Source organism: Talpa europaea, assembly GCF_964194135.1.
Source record: "Talpa europaea genome assembly, chromosome: 12".
NCBI classification, from domain to species: domain Eukaryota; kingdom Metazoa; phylum Chordata; class Mammalia; order Eulipotyphla; family Talpidae; genus Talpa; species Talpa europaea.
Window position 1 is genome coordinate 61,452,033 of NC_140079.1, and position 23,547 is coordinate 61,475,579.

Consider the following 23,547-nt stretch of genomic DNA (forward strand, 5'->3'; position numbering starts at 1 on the left):
ATTATTCAACATCATCTTTTATATCCTCATAGAGCATGCAGTTGCCATTAAATAAATGTTGACCAAAGATTTAAGTATGAGGGGGAAAACCCAGTAAGCAGCAAGGTCAAGGGTATTAATTAATAATACCAAAGTTCATTCACTCACTCACTCCTGAATAATAACTCCTATGTGCATGCCATGTGCTGGACAGATGGGATATAGCAACAGACAGATGAGATTAAATCCTTATCTTCACAGAGCTTATGCTCAAATGGAAAAGACAGAAGGGAACAAAACATGGGTAAAGATATCTAAAAGTAATGTGTTATATACAAAATAGAGCTGCAGAAGGGGACAGAATGATGCTAACGTCCTTTTAGAGAGGGTGGTCGGGGGTGACATTTGAAAGGAGACATGAAGAGAAGAAGGGGATGTGACTCATGACTATTCTTAGGGCAAGAACAATCCTGACAAATACAAAGGCCCTCACAAAGGAACAAGCTATTGTATTCACGAAACAGTAAGAGGGCCAACATCCTTGCAGCGGGTGCACAATGGAGAGTAGTTGGAAAAGAGGTCCGACACATAACCAGGAGGGCCTCACAGGCCGTAAAAATAAACTTCAAATTTTTTTTCCTGAATGTGATGGAAAAACTGAAGGAACTTAAATAGAGATGTGTGATAAGAATCGACTTACTTTTTTTCTTTTTTGAAATATCTTGTTTCTGTGTGAAGAACATGCTCATTGGAGTGGGACAAGTACTACATGGAGGAGTCTACAACAGAAGTCCAGATCAGAGATAAGTAGGCAGGGGAGGCATATGTGTTAAAAAGATACTGAATTCTAAAGATAGACAGATGGACAGACAGACAGACAATCTCCAAGGAAGAAACAATTTTTCTGAGGAACTGGTTGTGAAAAGTAGGTAACAAAGAAATTGAGGGTGATGTAGGGTGGTTCCTAATTTTGTGTTATGAGCAACTGTGAGATTGGAGAAGGAGCATGTCTGGGTGGGATGAACAGGAGGTCAGCTCTAAACCAGGGTTGGCAGATAGGAGATTGGATACAAATTAGAAACGCTACAGGAAGGGAGCTGGGTGTGCATCCTGAGGATCCTTAGCGTAGACATGGAGTCAGAATAATGAATATTTTTATACACTGGCACTGGTGCCTGAGGCATTTGGCATCTCACTGAAGATCAAGAAAGATTTTTGACAACAGCAATGTAGATGGACCAAGGTCATGAGTTTGCTAAAAATTTCATACTGATTTGGAAATTATTCAAGTGCAAATATCCACACATCATCTTGTCCAGATGCAGAGGCATAAAAGATGCTGAACTGGGTATCGTATTACTCTGATACCCTAAGTTACTCCATTAAATATTGTTTTGTTTTTCAAATAAGATTTTACTGTGAACAACAGCATTATTAAAAAATTTAAAATGCCCCTATTATTTTTCAATCCATGTAAAATTATTATTCTTAAACTTCCTCATAAATTGTACCCTCCAAGGATGAGGAAGCTTTGATTCTTTTCTCAATGTACACACTCATTTACTTCTGACATTGGAAGGAGAAAAATGACACACAGTTGGGCAGGATGATGTTTATAAAACCAGATTGTTAGTGAAAATAAGCAAAGCAAACTTCAGCAACAAGAAAACTGGCCGAAATCCTTGGGTTAAGCACGAGGGAACTGATCTCATAGCCTAGGAAAAGTCACAGTGATAACAGAAACAACCAGAGAGACAACATTTTAACCTCCAAATTAAATCAATCACTATTGTAGGTTGGTGTTGTTCTCTGTTCGGAATGGGCTTTACTATAGAAACAGAAGAACTTTAAAGGCAGTGAAGTCAGTGGTACAATATGACCCATCCTGAGTTTGTAAACTTATGCAATAAGTCACATGCTGATGCTCCTGATTCTTAACTGAAGACAGCATGGAGCAGGGGGGTTTATGAGGAAAGGGCTAATGAATCACAGAAACTTGCCTTCTCTATCATGGCATGTCAAAGAATGAGCAGTGAACGCTTTCCTTAAGGCAACTGTATTTGTTACCTATTACGAAACACTAAAGGCAAAGCCCATCCCTGAAGAGGGGTTATAAATGATGAATTATGATAAAAAAATTAGGGAATATTGGCCCAGGGCAAGGAAAAGGGCCATTTATGCTAAGGAAAATATATTGCAGAGCACAATTTATAGGCACTTTGCCATTACAATTCCATAGTACTTTGAACAGAGTACAAAAACAAACAAACCTGTAACCAGGTCAAATGCAGAATCCAAAACAGTGCTCTGGATGTGTGAAAGAAAGCAGAAAACATCAGAAAAGGCAAAGAGCTCTTCCTTGCAATCAGTTTCTGAACTCAGAGGTGCTTTCTTTCAGGAACAGGTTAATTTTTGATGCAGCCATAACTTTATGTAAATTGCTCAGGGCTAATGTAATTTATTAAAGTCTATAATGGGCAGAACTATTAGGAAAAACTAATTTTTATCCAAGGGTCCATTCTCATTCTAGTATTTAAAATTTCATGTGGGAAAATCACAGTCACATAATCTAATGATGTTAACATTGAAAATATGCCCTTAATTTTCCAGAATGAATCATTCTAATTCTTCTCCTATGGTCACTAAGGTAATTCTCTTTCCTCATTGATTACTTTAAGTACTTACTGGACCTTCTTACATGATCTTCTCGTTATTTTATACTATTTTTTGCAATTGATTGAGAAGTTTTGTGTAATGTTTTTAGGTTATGATTTTATATAAAAACAGAATGTTTTCTATTATTAAGAATGTCCACTTGACCACTTCAAAATATTGCATAGATACTTCCAAAGGTTAGTCTACAGAGCTCCTGGATCTTTTTCACTAAGCCCACTTAACAAGATTCCAGGAGTCTTAAATAAAGTTTGGATACTTTTCCTCTAAATACATGAAACCTCATGTTTTCCCACATTGCAATTAGCATGCCACTTTCTTGTTCACTATGAAAGCTCTGTGAAAACTTCTGAAGATTGCCTTTTTACTACACAAGCGAACCTCATCTATACAGTTTGAATTTTCACAATTTCTGATTGCTTATACAGATGTTGAGCCTGATTTGCATATTGGAAATCTAGGAAATTAGAATCTGGGGAATCTCATTTATTATCCATATCATTAGCAAAAATACCCATCTCTTTCAAAACATGATGAATCATAAAAACAGAGAGCAAAGACCATTTTCATTTCAATTAGTCCTACCGCAGAAACTGTAAGATAATAGATGTTCAAAAAAGTACTTATAGGTTGAATAATTCCTACTCTCAGCCTATTTTCTCAAAGAGAGTTTTCTAGGCATACTATCAAAAAATACTCTCAATTCCATTATGACTCAGATTTACTAATAAACTTGACAGTAAAACTTTGCTAATGGCTACTTGAAAACTTAAATATGTAGTCAGCAATCGATTATTCTTTAATGTCACATATGTTTAGCCATCAGAAAAGTAAGGCATGCTTTCCACTCAAAGAAACAATCTTTGGCCTCCCTGGTGGCTCAAGGGCTAAAGTCTTAGCACTATTAAGCTATCAGCCACTGCGGCATGAGTTCCATACCAGGCCAGGGAGCTAGCCCACATAGCGCAGCAGATCTCTCCTGTTTCTCCCACTGCCCCGCTCAGCAGTATATTTCAGTAGGTCCATCTGTTAAGCTCCCCACTCTGTCTCTGGTGGACAGTCTCACCCCCCACACCTCTGACTTTACACCCCAGCTCTTGTATGCATAAATAAATAAAAATAAATCTTAAAAAATATCTTGTATTCAACTGTTAGTTCTTATATCATTTATATAATACACATCAGTTTTCCTAATATGAACCTGAGAACCATCATTTCTGATTCTGGAAACACTGATTCTCCAATACATAAGAATAGCAGAGGCAAGGTGAAGGTACCAATAAAAAATATGGTATCACATTTGAGAGTAGAAAATTATAGTTAACATGAACTCTCTCCCATAAAAAAGAATTGAGGAATGTGCTGTTATCATTACACTGAACATTTTATTTAAATTAGAATATATGAAGTGTGTAATTTCTGTTATAAAAGTTTTTACAAATGACACATTTATACATAATTATTGTCAAACATAATTTAAACTCTAATGTCCAAGATGCACTTCAGGCTTCACCCTATTTAGGGAATATTAGCAGAATAAATAATCATAAAATTTATAGGAAAATGGCTTGCATGAAATAGGCATTGTATAGGTTTTTGGGGATATAGGATAGTGGTCACCTAAGCTCACTTCTCCATGAAACCAGGAATTTCCTCTATGACAGAATCAATAGGCAGAATAGACCATTCACCTCCTTTTGCCTGGACCTTCCAGCTTTTTGTTGGATATTGTTCCAATATGGTTATTAATAATGCCCCCTTTTACTCTCAAAACTAATGATAAATTATGATCACCTTACCAGTAGGTTAGTACTCAGTTTCTGCTCAAAGTGTTCTGGTATGGGGGAGTTTGCTAATTTACAAGTTACCCCTTCAGGTTTTTTTTAAATTAAAATAAAAATATAAGATGTGTGATATTTTTAATGTACAAAAATATGAGCATTAAACAACATCATCTTTCCTATGATAAGTTGATATCTATTCTGAGTCACTTTTACTCATTACTAATTTGACTCTCTGGAAAGGCAACACTGAATATGGGTTCTTCAATTTTTGAAGATAATTGACATGCTTTCTGTCATCTTTACATACTAAACATAAAATGGCTCGGTTGGGAAATGGTCTTTGAGGAGAAGTTTTTTGGGAACTGAAAATTATTGTATAATTATAGATGAGTTTAAAGGAACTGTATTATAGGTGTTCACATGGCAGCCAGTTCTCATTTGTAACAGCAGCTGACGTTTTCCTTTCTCAGGTCTGTGACTTAAGTGCAAACTCTGTATTTCCAATATTTTTTTTCAAAGAGTACAACTAGCCACAACAAGCCACAACTAGCAACAGATATACAGATAACAGGTCATAGTTGTCCAAAAATAATTAACCTGTTGTGGGAGGGGATGTGGGCTGGACAAATTCAAGCCTGTATCTGTGATGAACAATGTCAGAGCAGTACTTGAGGTTCAAGAAGTGCTTGTTACCAGGTCCAAAGGCAAGATGAAGACTGAGAGGAAGTTGTTGAAAGCTTTCGTAGCAGTCTGACACTGTCTGACAGCCTAGCCCTGATCAGGGAACTAGTCTAATTCAATAGAGTTTAGACCATTTTGGGTGTTGAACTCATACGGTGAATTGCAGAGGTACAAATTGCATCCTGGTTGTGCAGCGGAAGATGCATCATTGGTCTGCAAGGAATAGAATTAAAAAAAAAAAAACACTTTTTCCATAAAAAGTTTGAAAAATTTTAGTGCTTTAGGAAAAAATTCTCTACTTCACATTTTTTACTGTTTTTAATTCACTGTGAGGGATTTTGACCAAATCACCTTTTGCAGATTCAGCATTTAGTAAAATCCCATCTAGCAGCAATTCAATATTTCTTGTCTTTCATCACTTCTCAAACCTGTCTTAGTGCAGCAGAAGGAAGAAGAATATATGTGTGATATCTTTTCCCCAGACTAGCAATGGAGTCCTCTCATTAGAAATTGAGGCCCTGGTTCCCTTCCCTTTTGGACAGAATTAGAGAGTAGAGGGGGATGTCTCTATTATTGGTGATAGGTCTACTTTAATCTTTAGTAACATCTGCATTTCCACACATGCTTCTCGGAAATCAACACATTTTCAATGTCTTTACCTCTTTCAATCCAAAGCTACTTGATGATTTCTCTCATTGGCACCTGTCTTCATCAGCACAACCACAGATTAAAGTGTAATGGTAGACGAAGGGGGACAAAAGAATGCTCTGGAAATTCCATAACTGTTTCAGATTTTATTTTAAGGAGTAAGTGGGAAGGGACTGAATTGAATGGCTTTTGATTGCTACAATAAATTTATCAATTTGACCTAAAATGAGTTTGACTTTGTAGATTTATTCTGTCTTCACTCTCTGCTTTAAGATAGTGGGTAGAGAAATGTAAAAATTGGATTTGATAATCAGTGGATACTTAGTTCTTCAAAACTAAGAGATGTAACCATAGACTTATTTATGCCATGAGTATCTCTAGCATAGTATGAAAATAAAACTTAAATTGATGTCACACCACAAAATCAGTATAATACATATTACTTAACTGCCACAGTTCTCAAAGTATTGAGTAGAGACTCCTGAGATTCCTAAAGCCCTTTAAGAAGGTTCTCAAAGTTGAAGCCATTTTCAGTTTTTGTTTTTTAAATAAAAAAAATTGTATTTACCTAGAAACATTCAGAATGTCAAAAATACCAGAGTGGTATTTGATTAACATATTATTTTGTTTAAGTTGCATTACAGAGAACTGAAGTTGAACGCCTCTCCCCATTTCCATATGTAACTAATTTGTGCTATGCACCAATAAGAAACTGCTTTAAATTCCCATGTCATTTACAGTCCCCATACTGTACCAGGCAAGGTTAATAGCTATTGAACATACTACCAGGACAAGGCTATTGGAAGATATATTTGGTAGTGTGTTAACTACACAGAAACAAGCAAACAAAAACTAAGTTTAAAAAAAAAATCTTAAACAGCCTTATATTTCAATTATTTTTCTTTAAAGGGAATGGGTTGTGTACAGGGTTGTAAAATGTTTTATAGAAGGAAAAAAACTGAACTAGATCCAGCATAATCAACATCTCCATCTTCATCCTCCTGATATTCCTCCTCTTTCTTCTTTTTCTTTCTTTTTCCAGCCTTGATGACCCCCTTTTTGGCCACATCAGGCTTTCCTTAGCTTGGTATGCAGCAATATAATTTTCATATTTTTCCTTCAGCTTCGCAGCCTTCTTTTCATAAGGCTGCTAGTCATCTACAGCAGTGTTATTCCACATCTCTCCTAGTTTCTTTGCAATATCACCAATGAATAGACCAGAATGTTCTCCCATAATTTGGGGGCAATACTCAAAACAAAAAAAAGGAAAAAGGCCAAAGGAGGCCTCTTCGGTGCATTGGGATCCTTGAACTTCTTTTGTACATATCCTTTAAGGGGGATATAAGTTTTTATTTCTCTTTCATAAAGGTTCTTGTCTGTCTTTGACATGTTTTCAAACTTTTTTTTACTTTAGCAGATATGGTCACCCACATCTCTGAGCACTTCTTAGAAAACTCTGAGAAGCTGACCAAAGCATCTGGGTGCTTCTTTTTGTGCTCTTTCTGGCAAGTTTGCACGAGAAAATACATATGATGCCATCTCAGCTTTGTAGGACGTCTTTGCGCAGGTTTAATTATTTTTCCTCAGTGAGGCAGAGAGCTCCCCTGCACCCATCCAGCTCTCACTTGCCCAGAAGCTATCTCTCTGGAGCTCAATGTACCGCAAGTTCTGTGAGAGCAGGAACAAAATCAGCCCCTTCACTCTCTCTTCTCTGTCATTTGTTTGTTTTTGTTAATTCTCATTCTGTTATGAATGTACAGAGTTCTCTAAAAGTCACACTACAGGTGATGATATCGCCACTTGGGCAGCTTATGAAAGGCAAGCTTGTGTCAGATCATGGTTTCTTGAGTTTTCAAAGATGTGCATTTTCAGAGACTGACTCATTGCTCAAGTATTTTATATCTACTGTGTTCTTAGTTGTTGATTTCATTTGCATCAGCTATCATCTTTATATTTTCATCATGATATAATAATTAGATATCCCAGTTTCCTCATATCTATGTGGAAAATTACAAATGTAAACATATACATTCTTGTCTTGCTTTGCAATTCTTTACACTTTTAGCTAAAATGTGTTGTTCTAGAAATTAGAATCTTTTCTAAATAAACAAAAATATAGTTATAGTATATTTTTCTTATTTTTAAGGATGGCTCTTTAGCTTAAAGACGAGAGATTTTAAGATTCAATTCTCAAAGTTTAGCTCCTGGAAAGCTGCTGGAAAGACTAATATGTCAGCTGTACATCAATTATATTTCAATAAAACCAGGGAGAAAACCCCCAACATGTTAGAAAGTGCTCTCTTAGAAGGAACTCAATGCAAAGAAATAGAGCTATAAATATGGGACAAATTTTGCCTTTGCCTTTGATTTATAATGTTTACAATTTGGTTTATTGACTAATGCAACTGGACATTTTTCAATCACATTATAATGTCTTTAAATTATGGCACAATTTTGAGAACAATCATTGAATTTTTAAAGAAAAAGAACTGATTAATGCAATCCCTATCAAAATCCCACGGCATTCTTCAAGGAAACAGAACAAAGCAAACATTACTGAAATTTGTATGAAACCACAAACGACCCCAAATAGCCAAAGCAGTATTGACAAAAAAGAACAATGGAGGTTTTAAATTCCCAGACTTCAAATTACTCTACAAAGCAATAGTAATCAAAACCCTATGGTACTGGAACAAAAATAGACACTCAGATGAGTGGAACAGAATTGAGTCTAGAGAAAAAAGTCAATTTATGACATAGGAAACAATGAAGAAAACAATGAAGAAAAGAAAGTTTATTCAACTAATGGTGTTGGGAAAACTGGACAGTCATAATCAAAAGAGTGAAACTAGACTACTATCTCACACTGAACACAAAAATTAATTCAGAAAGGATTGAAGACTTGGCTGTAATACCTGAAACCACAAAATACATAAAAGAAAACATCGGTGATACGTTCTTTGACAGTCACCTTAAAAATGTCTTTAGGGCCTCCCTGGCTGTGCAAAGAATTAAGACTCAGCACTATGAAGCTCTTTGCAGCCACTGCAGCATGAGTTTAATCCCAGGCCATGGAGGTGACCCACAATGTGAAGCAGACCTCTCCTGTCTCTCCCGCTGCTACCCTCAGCAGGGTTTTTGGTCGTTTGCCTGTTCTGCTCCCCACTCTGTCTCTGGTGAATTCTCTTGCCCTCCTATGCCTCTGGCCTGTACCCCAGTTCTTGTATGCATAAATAAATACATCTTTTTTAAAAAAGAAAAGAAATGTCTTTGGAGACTTTACTCCAACAGCAAGGGAAGTCGAAGCAAAAATAAACAAATGGGACTATATCAAATTAAAAAGCTTCTGTTCTGGGGCTCCTTGGTGGCACAAGGGGTTAAGCACCACACTATGAAGCAATCCGAAACCTCTGCAGCACCACTTCGATCCCAGGCCAGCCAGGGAGCAACCCACATGGCTCAGCAGATCTCTCCCCGCTTGCCCGCTGCTCCCCTGAACAGTGCACTTCAGTCAGTCTGCCTGTTCTATTCCCCGCTCTGTCTCTGGTGAATCCTCTCACCCTCTGCATCTCTGGCCTGTACCCCAGCTCTTGTATGCATAAATAAGTAAATAAATCTTTAAAAAAAAAGCTTCTGCTCAGTGAAAGAAACTATCATTATAATGAAGATACCCTACTAAATGGGAGAAGGTATTTGCACATCATACATACCACAAGTGGCTAATATCCAAGATCTACAAAAACTCAACAAACATGGAAACAAAATCTAATTAGAAAAAGGGTAGAAGATCTGAATAGACACTTCTCTAAAGGTGGCATGGAAATGAGGGGATTCCCTGGTGGCGCGAGGGGTTAAGCATAAGCATGATGAAGCTATCCACAGCCTCTCCAGCACAAGTTCGGTCCCGGCCAGGGAGCTACACAAATGGCACAGCAGACCTCTCCTGTCTTTTCCGCTGCTACCCTCAGCAGGGTATTTCAGTAGATCCACCTGTTCTGCTCCCCACTCTGTCTCTGGTGAATCCCCTTCCCCACACCTCTGGCCTACACCCAATCTCTTGTATGCATAAATAAATCTTTAGAAAAATATATGGTGGGCCTCCCTGGTGGCAGAGGTTGAGCGCTGGGCTGCGAAGCTGCCCGCAGCCTCTGCAGCGCTGGTTCGATCCCCAGCCGCCGGAGAGGGTCCCACATGGCGAGCAGACCTCTCCTGCCACCCACTGCTCCCCTCAGCAGTGTATTTCGTCAGTCTGCCTGTTCTGCTCCCTGCTCTGGCTCTGGTGAATTCTCTCACCCTCCCGTGCTTCTGACTGTACCCAGTGCTTGTATAAATAAATAAATAAATCTTAAAAAAAAATAAATAAATATGGCATGGAAATGAGCCACAGGCACATGAGAAAAAATTCAACATCATTTATCATTGGGGGATGCAAATCAAAACCACAGTAAGATACCAACTCACACCTGTGAGTATGGCTCATCTTAAAAAGACAAGAAACAGTGATGGGAAAGCATGGGAAAAAAGGAATCCTTATACACATACACTATTATTGGGAATGTAGACAAGCTCAGCCTCTGTGGGAAACATTATGGAGATTTCCCAAAATATTAAAAATAGATCTACCATATGATCCAGCAATTCCTCTCCTAAGAATCTATATGAAGAATACAAAAATACTAACTGGCTGTGGTACATGCACTCCTACACTCATTGCAGCACTATTTACAATACTCAAGTTATGAAAACAACCTAAGTGTCCAATGAAGATGAGTGGATTTAGAAGATGAGGTCTATATACACATGGAATATTGGTCAGCTATTAAAATAGATGAAATCTTGCCATTTGTGATAGAACTGAAGGGAGTTATAAAAAAAATCAGAAAGAAAATGACAAATAGTGTATGATTTCACTCATGTGTGTAATAAAGGAAATAAAGAAAAGAAATAAAGGAACAGATAATCTAAATGAGAACAAATATTAGAAATCTGCAGAATTGAGGCTACCAGAGGGGGAGTTTTGGGGTGGGAAGTAAAGGGGGTGAACGATGGTGAGGATTATTGGGGCACTGATGGTGGCTGTGGAAAAGATTCATTTAAAGTGTATGATAAACTAATTCATTTAAAGAATATGAATATTCATCAATACGATATAAATTCCACATTGCACTAACTTTTTGGAAACTATCACTTGTCGAGTTTTGGTGAGGTATCAAAGAAGAAATTCCACAATTATCTGAAAAGACTATTAAAATACTTTTCCATTTTCTAACTACATATCTGTGGAAAGCCAAATTTTCTTCATATACTTCAATGAAAATAACATATTGCAACAGATGGAAAGCAGAAGCAGATATGAGAATCCAGCTGTCTTCCATTAAGCCACACATTAAAGTGACTTTCAAAATTGTAAAAAAAAAAAATTCTACTCTTTTCATTGATATTTTAAAATATATTTCCCCTAAAACATACTATTTATAGTAATATAAAATGGATTTATTACTGTTATTTTTAATGATTTAATAAATGAATTTTTAAAAACTAATTTTTAATTTCTGTCAATGGATATAATCAGTGGTGTGCTGATAAATGTTTAACAACTAGCTTTTTGGAAGGAAAAAAAAGCTGTGGTCGGTAGTATCTGCCAGTTTCCATGGTATAAATACTCTTGCTATAGCCAATTTCAAGCTCCAGTGTGAAGTCAACTGGCTCACAAAATTCCCAGTGTAATCCACACAATCCACATAATAAAAATTCTTTGAAATCTTCAACAACTTTTAGGATTGGGAAGGGGTCCTCAGACCAAAAAGCTTGAGAGGCTTTGGTATGGATTGGATGTGGCCTATTTCTTAAGTTCATTGTAATCGTAAAAATGCAGAACTATTTTAACTATTTTAGTGTACTGAGAGAGTAATAACCAAGTTGAAGCACTGATCTATTTTCTAAAGCATAACAATTCTATAATATGACAATGAGTTGGTTCTAAAATCTACTAGTATAACACATCATACATTCTTTGGCCTGTATTCAATACATGTGAAGTGAGGTTGGGATTGAACAAACACAGAATGCCAAGGGAAGATACTGTGTTCAAAACTACTCTTTGCAATTGCTCTTCCTTTATAGGACAATATTTCCTTCATGTAAGTAATAAACATAAGCAGTTTCAAAATTAGAAAAGGAAAGGAAAGGAAAAAGCTCACTCCAGTCAGACGCTGCAAATACTTTCTCTATGAAACCAGGCATCTGCTGAGAGTTAGATGCAGAGTGTGACTAACATTTTCTACCAAGGCTTGTGCCATGTCAGTTCCCTATACTCAGGCTGTGTGTGTTAATTAAAATTAATTACACATGCCAGGGAATAGTTTCCCTCTGAATGCAGCAAATTGAAGCAGAATAACATAATTTATATGCCAGGTATATAATTAAAACCTTCACCATATTTTCTCTCAGCAGGTATAGTCACTAAGGACATTCTTTATGGGTAAGTTGGTTCCACAGTAAAGCAATGGAGGAAAAATAAAAATATATGACACATGCAATGTTAGGTCATAAAAAGATTCCTGATTTTGTAAATTGATATTGTTAAAAAGTCAGGCTTATAACTAATATTCTTAAGTGCATGATTTGAGGGAGCTTAGTGATCTTCATTTGGTACATATCCACAGGTTACTTGATTAAAGGCTTTTGCTTTTTTCAAACTGGGGAACTGCCAGCCAAGGTGTTACTGTTTCAGCAAAGAGTCAGGATAGTATCTGACAATTCAGGTAATAATGGAAAACACTGTGTTTGCCAGACTGCCCTGGATGGCTTGCTTAATGTAACTGTGTTTAAAGAGCAACAGATTTGAATAATAACCCTCTGGACTTTTTGTCTTTATTCTCCTATTGATTCAAGTTTTTCCACATGCAGATTGTTTTACAATATTCTACAGGTCATCTCTAAAAACCTGATTATTCCAATAGTCAGTAAAGCATGCCGTTAGTTTACTTTGACTTTGTTCTTGGGAGGCCTCTAAGTTTGCCAGAGAAATTTAGGTGTTTAGAAATTTCCTGCAGGCTAGATCCAGCTAGGGAAATTTTCACACTCCTGCTAATTCATTTCTTAAGAGCTCCCCGCCAGCTTGCTGACCGAAATACCTGTACACTTGGCAATCACCCTCTGGCCTTCAGCTGGAGTACCATACCATCACCAAATCATCTGCACACTTTATAAAGGGTCACACACAACACACTATGACTGTATCCTTACCATAAATAACCAGAATGTAGATGCCATCATTAAAACAAAAGCCTGAGATAAATCAGTTTGATATCTTGAGTTCAGTTCCCTAGCATGACTAACCTCTTTCTAGAAGAAAAGCTATTTTTTTCTACAAAAACTAGCAATACAATCTTATTTACAAAAAAACCCTCAAGTTTAATGATAGGGGATTATTTGCACCAGTCTCTTTTAAGGATGATCTCACAGGCCTTCTCTTGCAAATTCACCACACCAGCGTCTCATTTAAGGACAGTCTCAGACAAGGGAGCACACACATTTTTCTACTGCATGTTTGCTACTAGCGATTGCTTCCCTATCATTAATGAGCACAGCTGGGAACGTTTTATGGTTCCCCAAATGGAGGCACATGTCTATCCCGAGCCCTAGTGTTTGTCTGAAAGGCATAGTGGGGGGAGGGGATTACCCATGAGCAAATGGTTGTTCCCGGAAGTAGGTGGGGAGCGGGCAATATGTTTGTTCTGAAATCCTAGAAGAAAAGTAAACTTGCTGTGAAGGACATAATTTCTTTTTGTTCTTGAACTTTACACAGCCATGTTGGGCTCATTCATCAAGACAATCCTTGGCTACAAACCTCCTGAACATGAATGCCTCAGTGACCAAAATCCCTCCTGGCGCTACTCATGGCTTAAGATTCAACTCCAGTTGAAGTCTGTGGAAGAAAGGAACCGAATCTTAAGTTGCTGATTCTGTCCTAGCATTCCCTTTGAAACCTTCAAATACTCCCAGGGAGCACAAGGCCTAATTCCCCCTAGAAAAATGGATATGGACTACCCACAGGTGTTTTAAGCATGAAAAATTTCCTCAAAGCCTTTTAATGACATTTGAAAGAGCTGAAAGCACCAACTTGCTATTTTTCTCCCTCAGAGAAGGCAGAAACAGTCATTCAAGTGGGGCATCATACTCCTATTTCATTTCAGAGTTTAATTTGAAAACCAATAAGAGAAGAATTTAAATTGATTGCTTCAAGCCACAGACATTTCATACCCAAGCAAATATGCTGGCTTTCATGAGAATGTATCTTAGCTGTGAAATCAATTGTCACAGACTAAGTTCACAAAAATATTACCAAATCATATTTGATTTCTGTCTTTGTGTGGTTGGTAAATCAAATAAGTCAAATGAGCAGACTATTTTGGTCCTCCAATCCCTCTCTCTCCAGGCTCCCTTCTGAAAAGATTTTCACCCCTCCTTTCTGGTCTACCTAGGATTTCCTAATGATGCTATTTCACAACCAGAGAGACACTCATAAAGGAAGAGATGCAGTAGCGAGAATTGGGAACTATTGTAATACACAGGATCAGAACCATATGACGACAAATATCTTTGCAATGAGAGACTGGAACAAAGGAAAAGTGCAGACTCAGAAACAGCGTTCTTTGATTCAAAGATTGGGATTTAACAGCTTTCAAAGATATAAAGCATCCTTCTATTGATTTGCTAAATGTGTTCTCTTATCCAACTCCCTGATAAGGCAAGCACAGGGGTTTTCTCTCCAGATTTATAGAAGGAAATAAACATTACTGTCATATTGTGCTCAACAATCAATAACTGCAAAAGTCTTCAAATTTCTGTCTGACCCATGTGAATTTAATAGTTCCAGAAGAAGCAAAGAGGATCAAAAACTTATGAACTGAAAACTAAAAACCTGTCTTCTGGCTTTTCACCTCCCTAACTTTCAAGTTTTTATAGTTAACAGAAAATCTGAGATTTGTTGATATTTTGCTAGAGCTAATGAAGTGAGCATTTGGAGAGCTGAATGTAGATAGTTACAAAACACTTCTGAATAATAGAAGCAAAATTATGAGAACAACATTAACACAATTTACAATAAAACATGTTTTTTTTTTTCCTTAAAGGACAATGCCATGGGATTTTGTTCTATTTAATTCATTTTTACAATTTGTATAGATCTGAAATTGTTGGGTCTTACTTTTTAAAATGAACTATTTATTTCTGTGTTAAAGTCATCTCCTCTAGGGGTTTTCATCTAGATTTTCATTTTCAGTCCACTTACAGACCGCTTTTTTATTAGTAGTTGGAATTAAGTGTATCTTCTCCATAAAACAGAGGGGAAATGTTTAATATCCATCACCTCATTCATTCATTCATTCATTCATTCATTCATTCACGTACTTGAACAATATCAATTATAGGCACTGGAAATAAAGCAATGAACAAGACAAACATAGCCTCCCTTATGGAAAGTCTAGAAGTGGAGACATAATGGGTACATGATTAGATTTTAATTAATTAATTTACTTTTCTGTTAAAAGTACAAAGAAATACAAGGTGTTAAAATTCCATTCCATTATTTAAACACATCATTTGAGTGTTGCTCACAGAAAAACCACTTACACTTGATTAATACCAGTTACTTACCTGCTTGTCTGGGCAGTGCCTCAGATGTTACACTGTATCATACCTAGCAGGCATGTTTCTTATGCCAAGATTAAAGCACAGGGAAAAACAAGCCTCCATATTAAACCTCATTTTACAGAAAGGGTACAATGAGCTAGATTAGTTATTGGGAGTGATAAAGTAGCTTTACTCTCAGACGTGCTTTTTCCCAAACCGCCCACACTCCATGGGAAAATTATATTACACATTTCATTACTCAGCTTAGATGGAAAGACTGGTTACTAACTGAATCTTCATCTGACAAAGAAAAATCTTCTTGAATCAGAGGATTCATAAGACAAAACAACCCTCACTTAGTATTCTGTGAAGCAAGGAGAAATGTATTAAAGATTCTTGACAATAGTGGGGTAAAATGGGATAATACAACTTCAGGTGTAAAGAAACTAAATTGCATTGTATTCCTAACACAATATTTCATTTCCCACTACAAAATACTATTTGATATTACTATACTGAATTGTACAATAAATGTTAGCCTCTACCATCCCTATTTATGGAAGAGTAATTGCTTTCCTTTTAATAAAGATCAGACATTCCACAACATCCACATGAGACATGACCTTTTAAGACAAGGCATTCCGTATACATTTTACCCAGCATATTTGTTTAATTTAGCACTTTTCCAAACAACTTAAACTCGAAGCAAGTCTTAATATAGAAACATAGCTATAAAGGTATATAAATGGAAAACCTGACTCCAATTCCTTTCCAGCTAACAAGTGGAAAAATATACCACTCAACAATGAGAATAAAGAGCCATTCTTTTCAGAATGCCTAAAGAGCTCACACAAGCTATAATGCAGTATTATTTGACATTTATTGAGTGTCAGCAATGTGCTGGGGTCTAAGTGGAGCAGTGAAACATCCTAAAAATCACTTTCTGTAGGAAAAGGGGGGAGGAGGTGAATTGGAACACTTGGTAATGTTGATAAGCCATATCCTGAATTGCAGCTACAAAGCAGCGTCAAAGAAAGAATGCTTTATTTTAAAAGAAAACAGAGCGGGACAACCCCAAGAGGTGCTCAGAAAATACCATGTGGCTGCCTACAAACCCCCTGGACAGACACAGATCTCTGCTGGCTACAGAGCTGACATACCTTGGACCAAATGGGCCTTAGCATGACCTTAAAAGTAAAGGCCTGCCTTGAGAGAGCAAAGACCAGCACAGTGAGGCCATTATCTAGATATGCTCCTACTGGAGAAAACATGGCATTTCTAAGAAAATCACATGGAATAAAAATCCTGCCACAAAGAAGTTCAGGAATTGTTTGACTTAGATTTTCAGCATGGTTTGTCAGTGCCATGAATATGAGGGCAAAGTATTCAATCTATCAGTTCCTCCACATATGTGGGATGCCCGCTTTGAACGGCCCAGAGGAGGACCGGGGACGCACATTCTTACCTGGCGTATTTGTAGGTCAAGTCAGGCTAGGTGTGAAATTCACCCTCCTCAAGTGCTGAAGTCACTGCAACTAGTAACAATTCCTTCCATTTATAAAAGCCTTAGCACTAAAACGCTGTTTAGAATGGCTCAAAACTCTGGCCACTAGACTCATAAAGATCATATTAACTCACCAGGACACTGAAGGCCTTTTAAAGAAGGATGGTAAATGTATCAATTCCCACACACCTGATGATTGGGGACCACAGAGCGACTGCTTTAAATTTTATAGTGGAAAGTTGAAATATAGCAACCAAATGAGCTTTGAGGAACAATGCTTGATACAAGTAGCAATGATTAACATAGTTTTTTAAGAGCAGGGTACACAGGTCAGTACCATATTTGGCTTCACAAATGAGGTTAAAAGAGTTCCACAACAATTCATAAGACTTGCCAGTAAACTAAAATACCTATGAGGAAGTTAAAAAGCTCTCCATTGCTGTTCTTTTAGGAACAATTTCAATTAAAATGATAAATGGAATTCTCATTCCACAATTAATATCCTAACTATACTACCAGGAAGCACCCTCGATTAGAAGACCTCCGACCTGGATTCCAGCTCTGGCTGTACCATCAACTGCTTCTGTGACATGGGGAAGGCATTTAACTATTCAGATGTGAGGTAAAGAGGACACTCCTTAAGCTGTGAGGTAAAGAGGACAAAAAAGATTACCTCTTATGTCCCAGAGACCCTTAAAAGCCACGATCATTTATACTTGTGTGAGTGCCACCCCAGTTTTCATGCAAGAGTTCTTGGTCCCAAGCTAATACATCTCACATAGGTCTGCTGAATGACTAAATGATTCAAAACATTACAGTTGAAGACAAGGATGAAAAATACAAACCAATAGAAGCATTTAGAAAATTTCTTCTAAATTAACCAAGGATAAATGCATCTAAATGAGAAAGAACACTTAATTTCTTATAAGAACATGTCTCAAAGAGAAACTTAAAACATAACCTCAAAATCAGTTTCACTGATGAAAAGGATATTATTTAAGTGTGTTGATAAAATTATGCTAAACATACGGGCTTTTGAGATACATGGTTTTCTTCCTACACAGAATATTAAAATATTCAAATTCACTGGTAAGTCCAGTTCAATAAATCCTCTGGAAACAAAAAAGAATTTTTTTTTTTACCTAGAGTCCATCTTACCTTTGAAATTAGCTTTTTCTCATCCAGAAGAGGCTGACAACAGAGTAAACAACACTTTCTACTCATTTGAGTTGACTAATATGATTCCCCTTTGGGATATTCCTTTCTCTTTTCTTTCCATCAATTCCTGCCAAGACCCAATGACAGTTACCTTCTATGTTGCCTACTATTCCTTGAAGCTAAACCCTATGCTTTTTGCTACTCCAGTACTTAAGTACTGACATGGAGTACACTATCATATAAGCTGGTTAAATGTCTCCCTTATATGCTTAAACCCATTTGTCCCCTGTGTAATATCTGCTCAATCAGACTACCTTTTTTTCCCTTTTTTATCTCCTCATTGATTTTTTAAACTTTCTGTGTTAAGGTCAGTGAAAAATGAATGTTGTCTGACACTCACTGGCGGTTATAAATGGCATGCAAAACAAGATCATAATCTAGCATTTCATTTAGAGAACAATATGGACATGCAGGAGTCATAATTCAGAAATGCACAACAAATATTTTAGAATGAATAACAGAATAAACAGTTGCTTATTGAGAAACTAAATGAGAAAGCAGGGGCACTTTGGGTTTTTTCTCTCATTTATAAAACATTCATATCTGTAAACACAGAGAACCCCAAGTTGGCCTTTGAGGTTCATTTTATCACAATTCTCACTTCTGGGAGGAAGTCAGGAATGTAGTTTTGTGTCTGTACAATACAGTGGTAGTGAAAGGTCACTTCATTTCAACCAAAATGTCAGAATGGAAACTTTAAAACTCTTTCCTACAAGATATCTAGAAATGTTGAAAAATATTGCTTTAAATGCCTAAACTGTCTTTACAATGGAGACATCGTTAAGAGCCACCCAGTCCCCCATCAAAACAAAAAATGAAATACATCTTTTATAACTTTTGCCACTGAATGATGTCAGTTTTAGTAACCAAAAGACTAGGATTTTAGTGGCTACAAAAAGATAGGAAATGAAACTTTGGTATTTGTGTGAGAACCAGGATTGTCTAAACGCCAGAAAAAGGATGGACTAGGGAAAAATACATTCACTAGAAAAGAAAGATACAGACAATTTGTTTGTCATTTTGGTCTGGTCACAGATGAAGAGGGCAAAATAGAGGGGTATGCAAAATAGAGGGGTATGTATGTGAAGAATAGAGTAAATGGTCTACTATATGCATAATAGCAATTCAAGAAGGAAAAATAAGAAAGAAAGGAAAAGGGACAAAAATCAAAGAGATAAGGATGTAGTTTTTCAGAATTTATGAAAATCATGAACACTCAGTTTGGGAAACATAATGAATCCCAAGCAGGAAATAGGAAGCAAATCATATCCATAAACACATCATATTGAAACTTCAGAATTTCAAAGACAAAAGAGATCTTATAATCAACCACTGAGGAAATATAGATTAGCTATAAAAAGAAGTGTTAACAAGATTGACAGCTGACTTCTCAAAGCACAGCTAAAGTCAGGCTATAGAGGAATAGTAGAACATGAAAATAATAAGATACAGCTATCAATATCCAGCTGAAATAGAATAACTAGTCACAGAAAGGTTCAAAAGAGTGTGGTAGTCACACTTCCCACTCTGTAAGCAGGCAAGAAGGCTGTGCATCCTCTGAAGTTTCCCTTAGGACCGTGCACTTGTCCCCTGCTCTGAGGAATGCATTAACAGCTCGCAGCATGACCCTAGTACCAGGACATACTACCCTCTCTCTCCAGGAAAATTTTTATTCCTTGTTATTTTCATTATTTTTCTCTATAAGTTAATCTCAAAAATACTACATCTTTTTTAAAAATCCCATTTAAGCATTTGGTAGGGAGTTGTATTTCATTTTCTTTCTTCTGGACTCTTTAAATGCCTTGCTCTTGTGGTTTTATAAAGTATTTTGTATAATGAGTCCCTCTGAGCAACTGACTGGGAATAGAGGACGGCTGCTTTTGCTATTTTCATTCACTGTGTGATTGACCCTGGGCCAGTCCTTGAACCTCATAAAGGAACTTCATTCATTGCTAAATAAAGATAAATGGACTGGAGAGATGGGTTAAAATTAAAATTAGACCCCGGTACTTAATGATTAAGTCTTCAAAATGGAATCAGAACAATTAATTAGCTTTTTCCTATAATATTTCCATTTGGAAAATATCTGTCATGCACTATCCTTTCCTAGTTGTAGCCTCTTCACATCCCATCTTCTTACCTCTCCATGTGTTTGTTTAGCTTTCCTGCTTAGTTTCATTGAACACTCATGGCCCTTGACAATAATCTTCCCCAAATAAAATTTTGTTGTTGTAAGAGAGACAAAATAAAAAAGGTAAAGCAAAAGAATTACAGGCAGAAGGAAAAGTATATTTAGATGCAGAAGTCTGAATTTAGGTTTCTACTCTTCATGTACCAGTTTTGTGATATATTACAACAGTTAACATCTCTAAGCTACAGTTTCTAGTTTATAACCATACTATTTTTTTCACATCATGGGAAATTGTTACCAAAAACCAGATAATGAAAGTGGACAATGCTTTAAAAAGCTATAAAGTACTATATATTATATTCATATTCACATTAACTGAATAATTCTATTCACTGATGTAACAATCTAGTCATGATATATATGTATATAATATATATAATCTTAAGTGATATACATTCATCAGTTAGACAGAGACTATTAAAAATCATAACTAACTTGTCAGTTTTAACTATGCAGGACAAGAAAAGCTTCATAGCAGCAGAACGTGTAAGAATGGAAGCAGCATGACCTTGCTGTTTGCTGAAAAAGCAGGGAATACCCTAATATTTGATGATTTTTCTCATTCTAAATTTTTATCTTTTGAATCCATAACCCTTGGTAGAAGATAAAATTACAAAATAAAGGAAAACAGGAGTTAACAAATTTCAAGGGAGTTATCAAATATAATCTTTGGATCAAGCTGAAGAAATTCAAGGGAAAGATAATCTGAAGACAGACGCTGCATCATTTTCTTACCTTTGTTCTGTGTTAAAGAGTGCAAAGATGTGCTTGCTAGACATAAAGCTCTTTTCCACATCCCGAACTTTCAGGTTGTCCAAGGGGAGCATGTACTTCTTTTCTTTTTCCTAGAGAGAGAGAGAGAGAGAGAGAGAGAGAGAGAGATTTGGCTTTAATAAAAAAATCTTGAAGCATGCCAATGGAAACACATCACCTGAGATGACTGACATTTGATTATAATATTTTGATGCTATCACACACTATTTTGATACCAGCCACCAAGTTATCTGACAGAGGAGACTCCAGTGATCCTCAACACGTGGCTTAGAAGGGTGAGGGAGGGAAAGTGTACAGGAAGGAAAGGCTCAGCAATGTAGAAAACACATGGTCGTCTATCCTTTCTTCCTCATGTGGGTCCCCTTAGATGTTTTAAAATGTTAGCTTGATATTAAGAATTTAACCATCTGTTAATATTTAACAAAAATGTTCTGGTCCTAATTCAATGAGAAATGCCAGATGGATTTCATTTCATATTTTATTTGCAGCCTAAGCAGTTTTGATAGCCAGTGCTGGCAGGGGACTAGAAGCACAAGGACCCCAGTATGAAATACCCCCTATAAACTATGATACAACACAGAAAATACTTCCCTTACTAGGGTATAGACTAAAATGGGGGCCTGGGGGGGAGGAGACAATTCATAAAACAGTTGAGAAAAGAAAAAAAAAAGAAAAGAATCCATTAGAAGTGAACTGATCTTTACTAGAATAGATTTTCTTTTAAAATGAACCGTTCTTTAGGAAGAAAATGGACATTGGAGAGGGGAGGTCTGCAAATGGGATCGGACTGGTGTTAATAAAGCATACTGAATGCCAAAGAATCATAAGAAACATTTAATTTTAGGGAATGAAGCAGGGGCAATCAGCCTGATAATCAGCATAACAGGAGAGTGCCAAACACTCAGTTGAAGAGACTTGACATCTACTACCAGGGGCATTTTAGTAGAGTCCTTGTTAAACAGTAGTCCACTGAATGGTCTCAGACTCTATCTCCAGAGCTAATGCTGAGAAAAAGTAATATTAGATTCCAGCGGAGGGGAACTTGGAGACTTTTCTGCAACCTTTAATAAGCAACTATTAATGCCTAAATACATACCGTAGAGATGTTTGACATAAACCTTTTGTCCTTGAGGCTCTACAGCACCACTTGGGAATTTGTGGCTGGGTTTATGGATGGAACACAACTTTTCAGCTTACTGTGGGGCCACCATGTTTTCTGTTGACCCGAAAAAGAGCTATTGCAGGTAGAATCACTGACCTTGCTACTCCTTTTATTTTTGCTTATTTATATATTTATGGTGGGGAAGGCAGTTTTATTTATTTTAGTTTTATTTTTAATGCCATTTTACACCTTTGCTGGTATTTTGATAGTATAGGATTTCCCCTCTCAGGTGTAGTCTCCCTACCTCTCCCACCCATAGTCCATTGTTTTTCTTACTCCACAGTGATCCTCCTCACCCCCTGTAGATGACTCAGCTTTCAAGGGTTGGCTGCAATGTTTGTCTTTGTCTGACCCTTTGTTTGGTTTCTCTATATTCCACATATAAACAACATCAAACAGAATTTTTCTTTTTCCTTTTGTGACTATGCCACGCTTTATTCCTAAATTAATCATGGATTATTTGGGCACAGCACATTAGAGTAGCAAGGCCAAGAGAGATAAATGACTGCAGAAGTTGAAGGAAGTTCCTGGAGAACAAAATGGCTGCAATATCAGACAATATCCTCAAAGAAAATACTTTAACAAGAAACTAAATGGGAGTGGGAGAACCCTAAGAATAAACATGAGAAGAAGGTACTGTGAGAAGATTCCAAGATTTCTTCTACAAAAATTGATCATATTTTAGCAAATCCAAGGATATTTTAAACAGTAAAATAATAAATGAAGTATTACAGTTGAGTCTAATTTCTTTGAAATACTTGTCAGACATTTCACGATGGGGATCTAAGAGGCAAAATCTTAGACTGAATGAAGAGTTATCCAATATACAATCAAACAAAAATGCTTGAGACCAAGGAACTTTTTTTTTATTGCATGTTTTTCAATGCCCTGAATTTAAGCAGCTGGATTTTTTAAAATGCACCATCCTATTCATCCTTTTGAAATGATGGATTTGCCTTTTAATGGGAAATCTGCATTTCATTGTAAAGATGGAACACAATGTCCTTGGCGTGCTTTCTATAGAAGTAGGCTCCCTTTTGTACTGCATTCTTTAGCATATAGTGAAGATTGAAAATCCAGCAAGTTTACGTCAGATATTAGACACTGGAGAAACACACACAGATGCAGACAAGGGAACATGAAAAATGCAACTTCATTTCCAAAGTTCTAAATGTCATTTCTCCAAGATTTTTGAGAACATATTGCTAAATTACTTTATAATCAAGAGTTTTCAAACTGACAAAAGAAAAAGAAAAAGAAGATTGAGACTGATTTGTTTAATTAAAGTCGTAAGGCA

The 23,547-nt window shown here is 36.6% G+C and overlaps 1 protein-coding gene and 1 pseudogene across 7 annotated transcripts in view; both read right to left on the minus strand.

Annotated features, from left to right (window-relative positions):
• The window catches only part of DNM3 (dynamin 3), a gene marked incomplete at both ends in the record, with an annotated part of 492,105 nt that overhangs the window by 108,910 nt on the left and 359,648 nt on the right, over positions 1–23,547 (minus strand). For all 6 annotated transcript variants that reach the window (XM_084251016.1, XM_084251015.1, XM_084251013.1 and 3 more), the window contains one exon: positions 21,050–21,159. In XM_084251016.1, coding sequence (XP_084107142.1) covers positions 21,050–21,159 — 110 coding nt within the window. The remainder of the gene's footprint in view (positions 1–21,049; positions 21,160–23,547) is intronic.
• On the minus strand, positions 6,707–7,294 carry LOC311180577 (high mobility group protein B1-like; annotated as a pseudogene). Its single transcript has one exon. The product of its transcript is annotated as a high mobility group protein B1-like (transcript).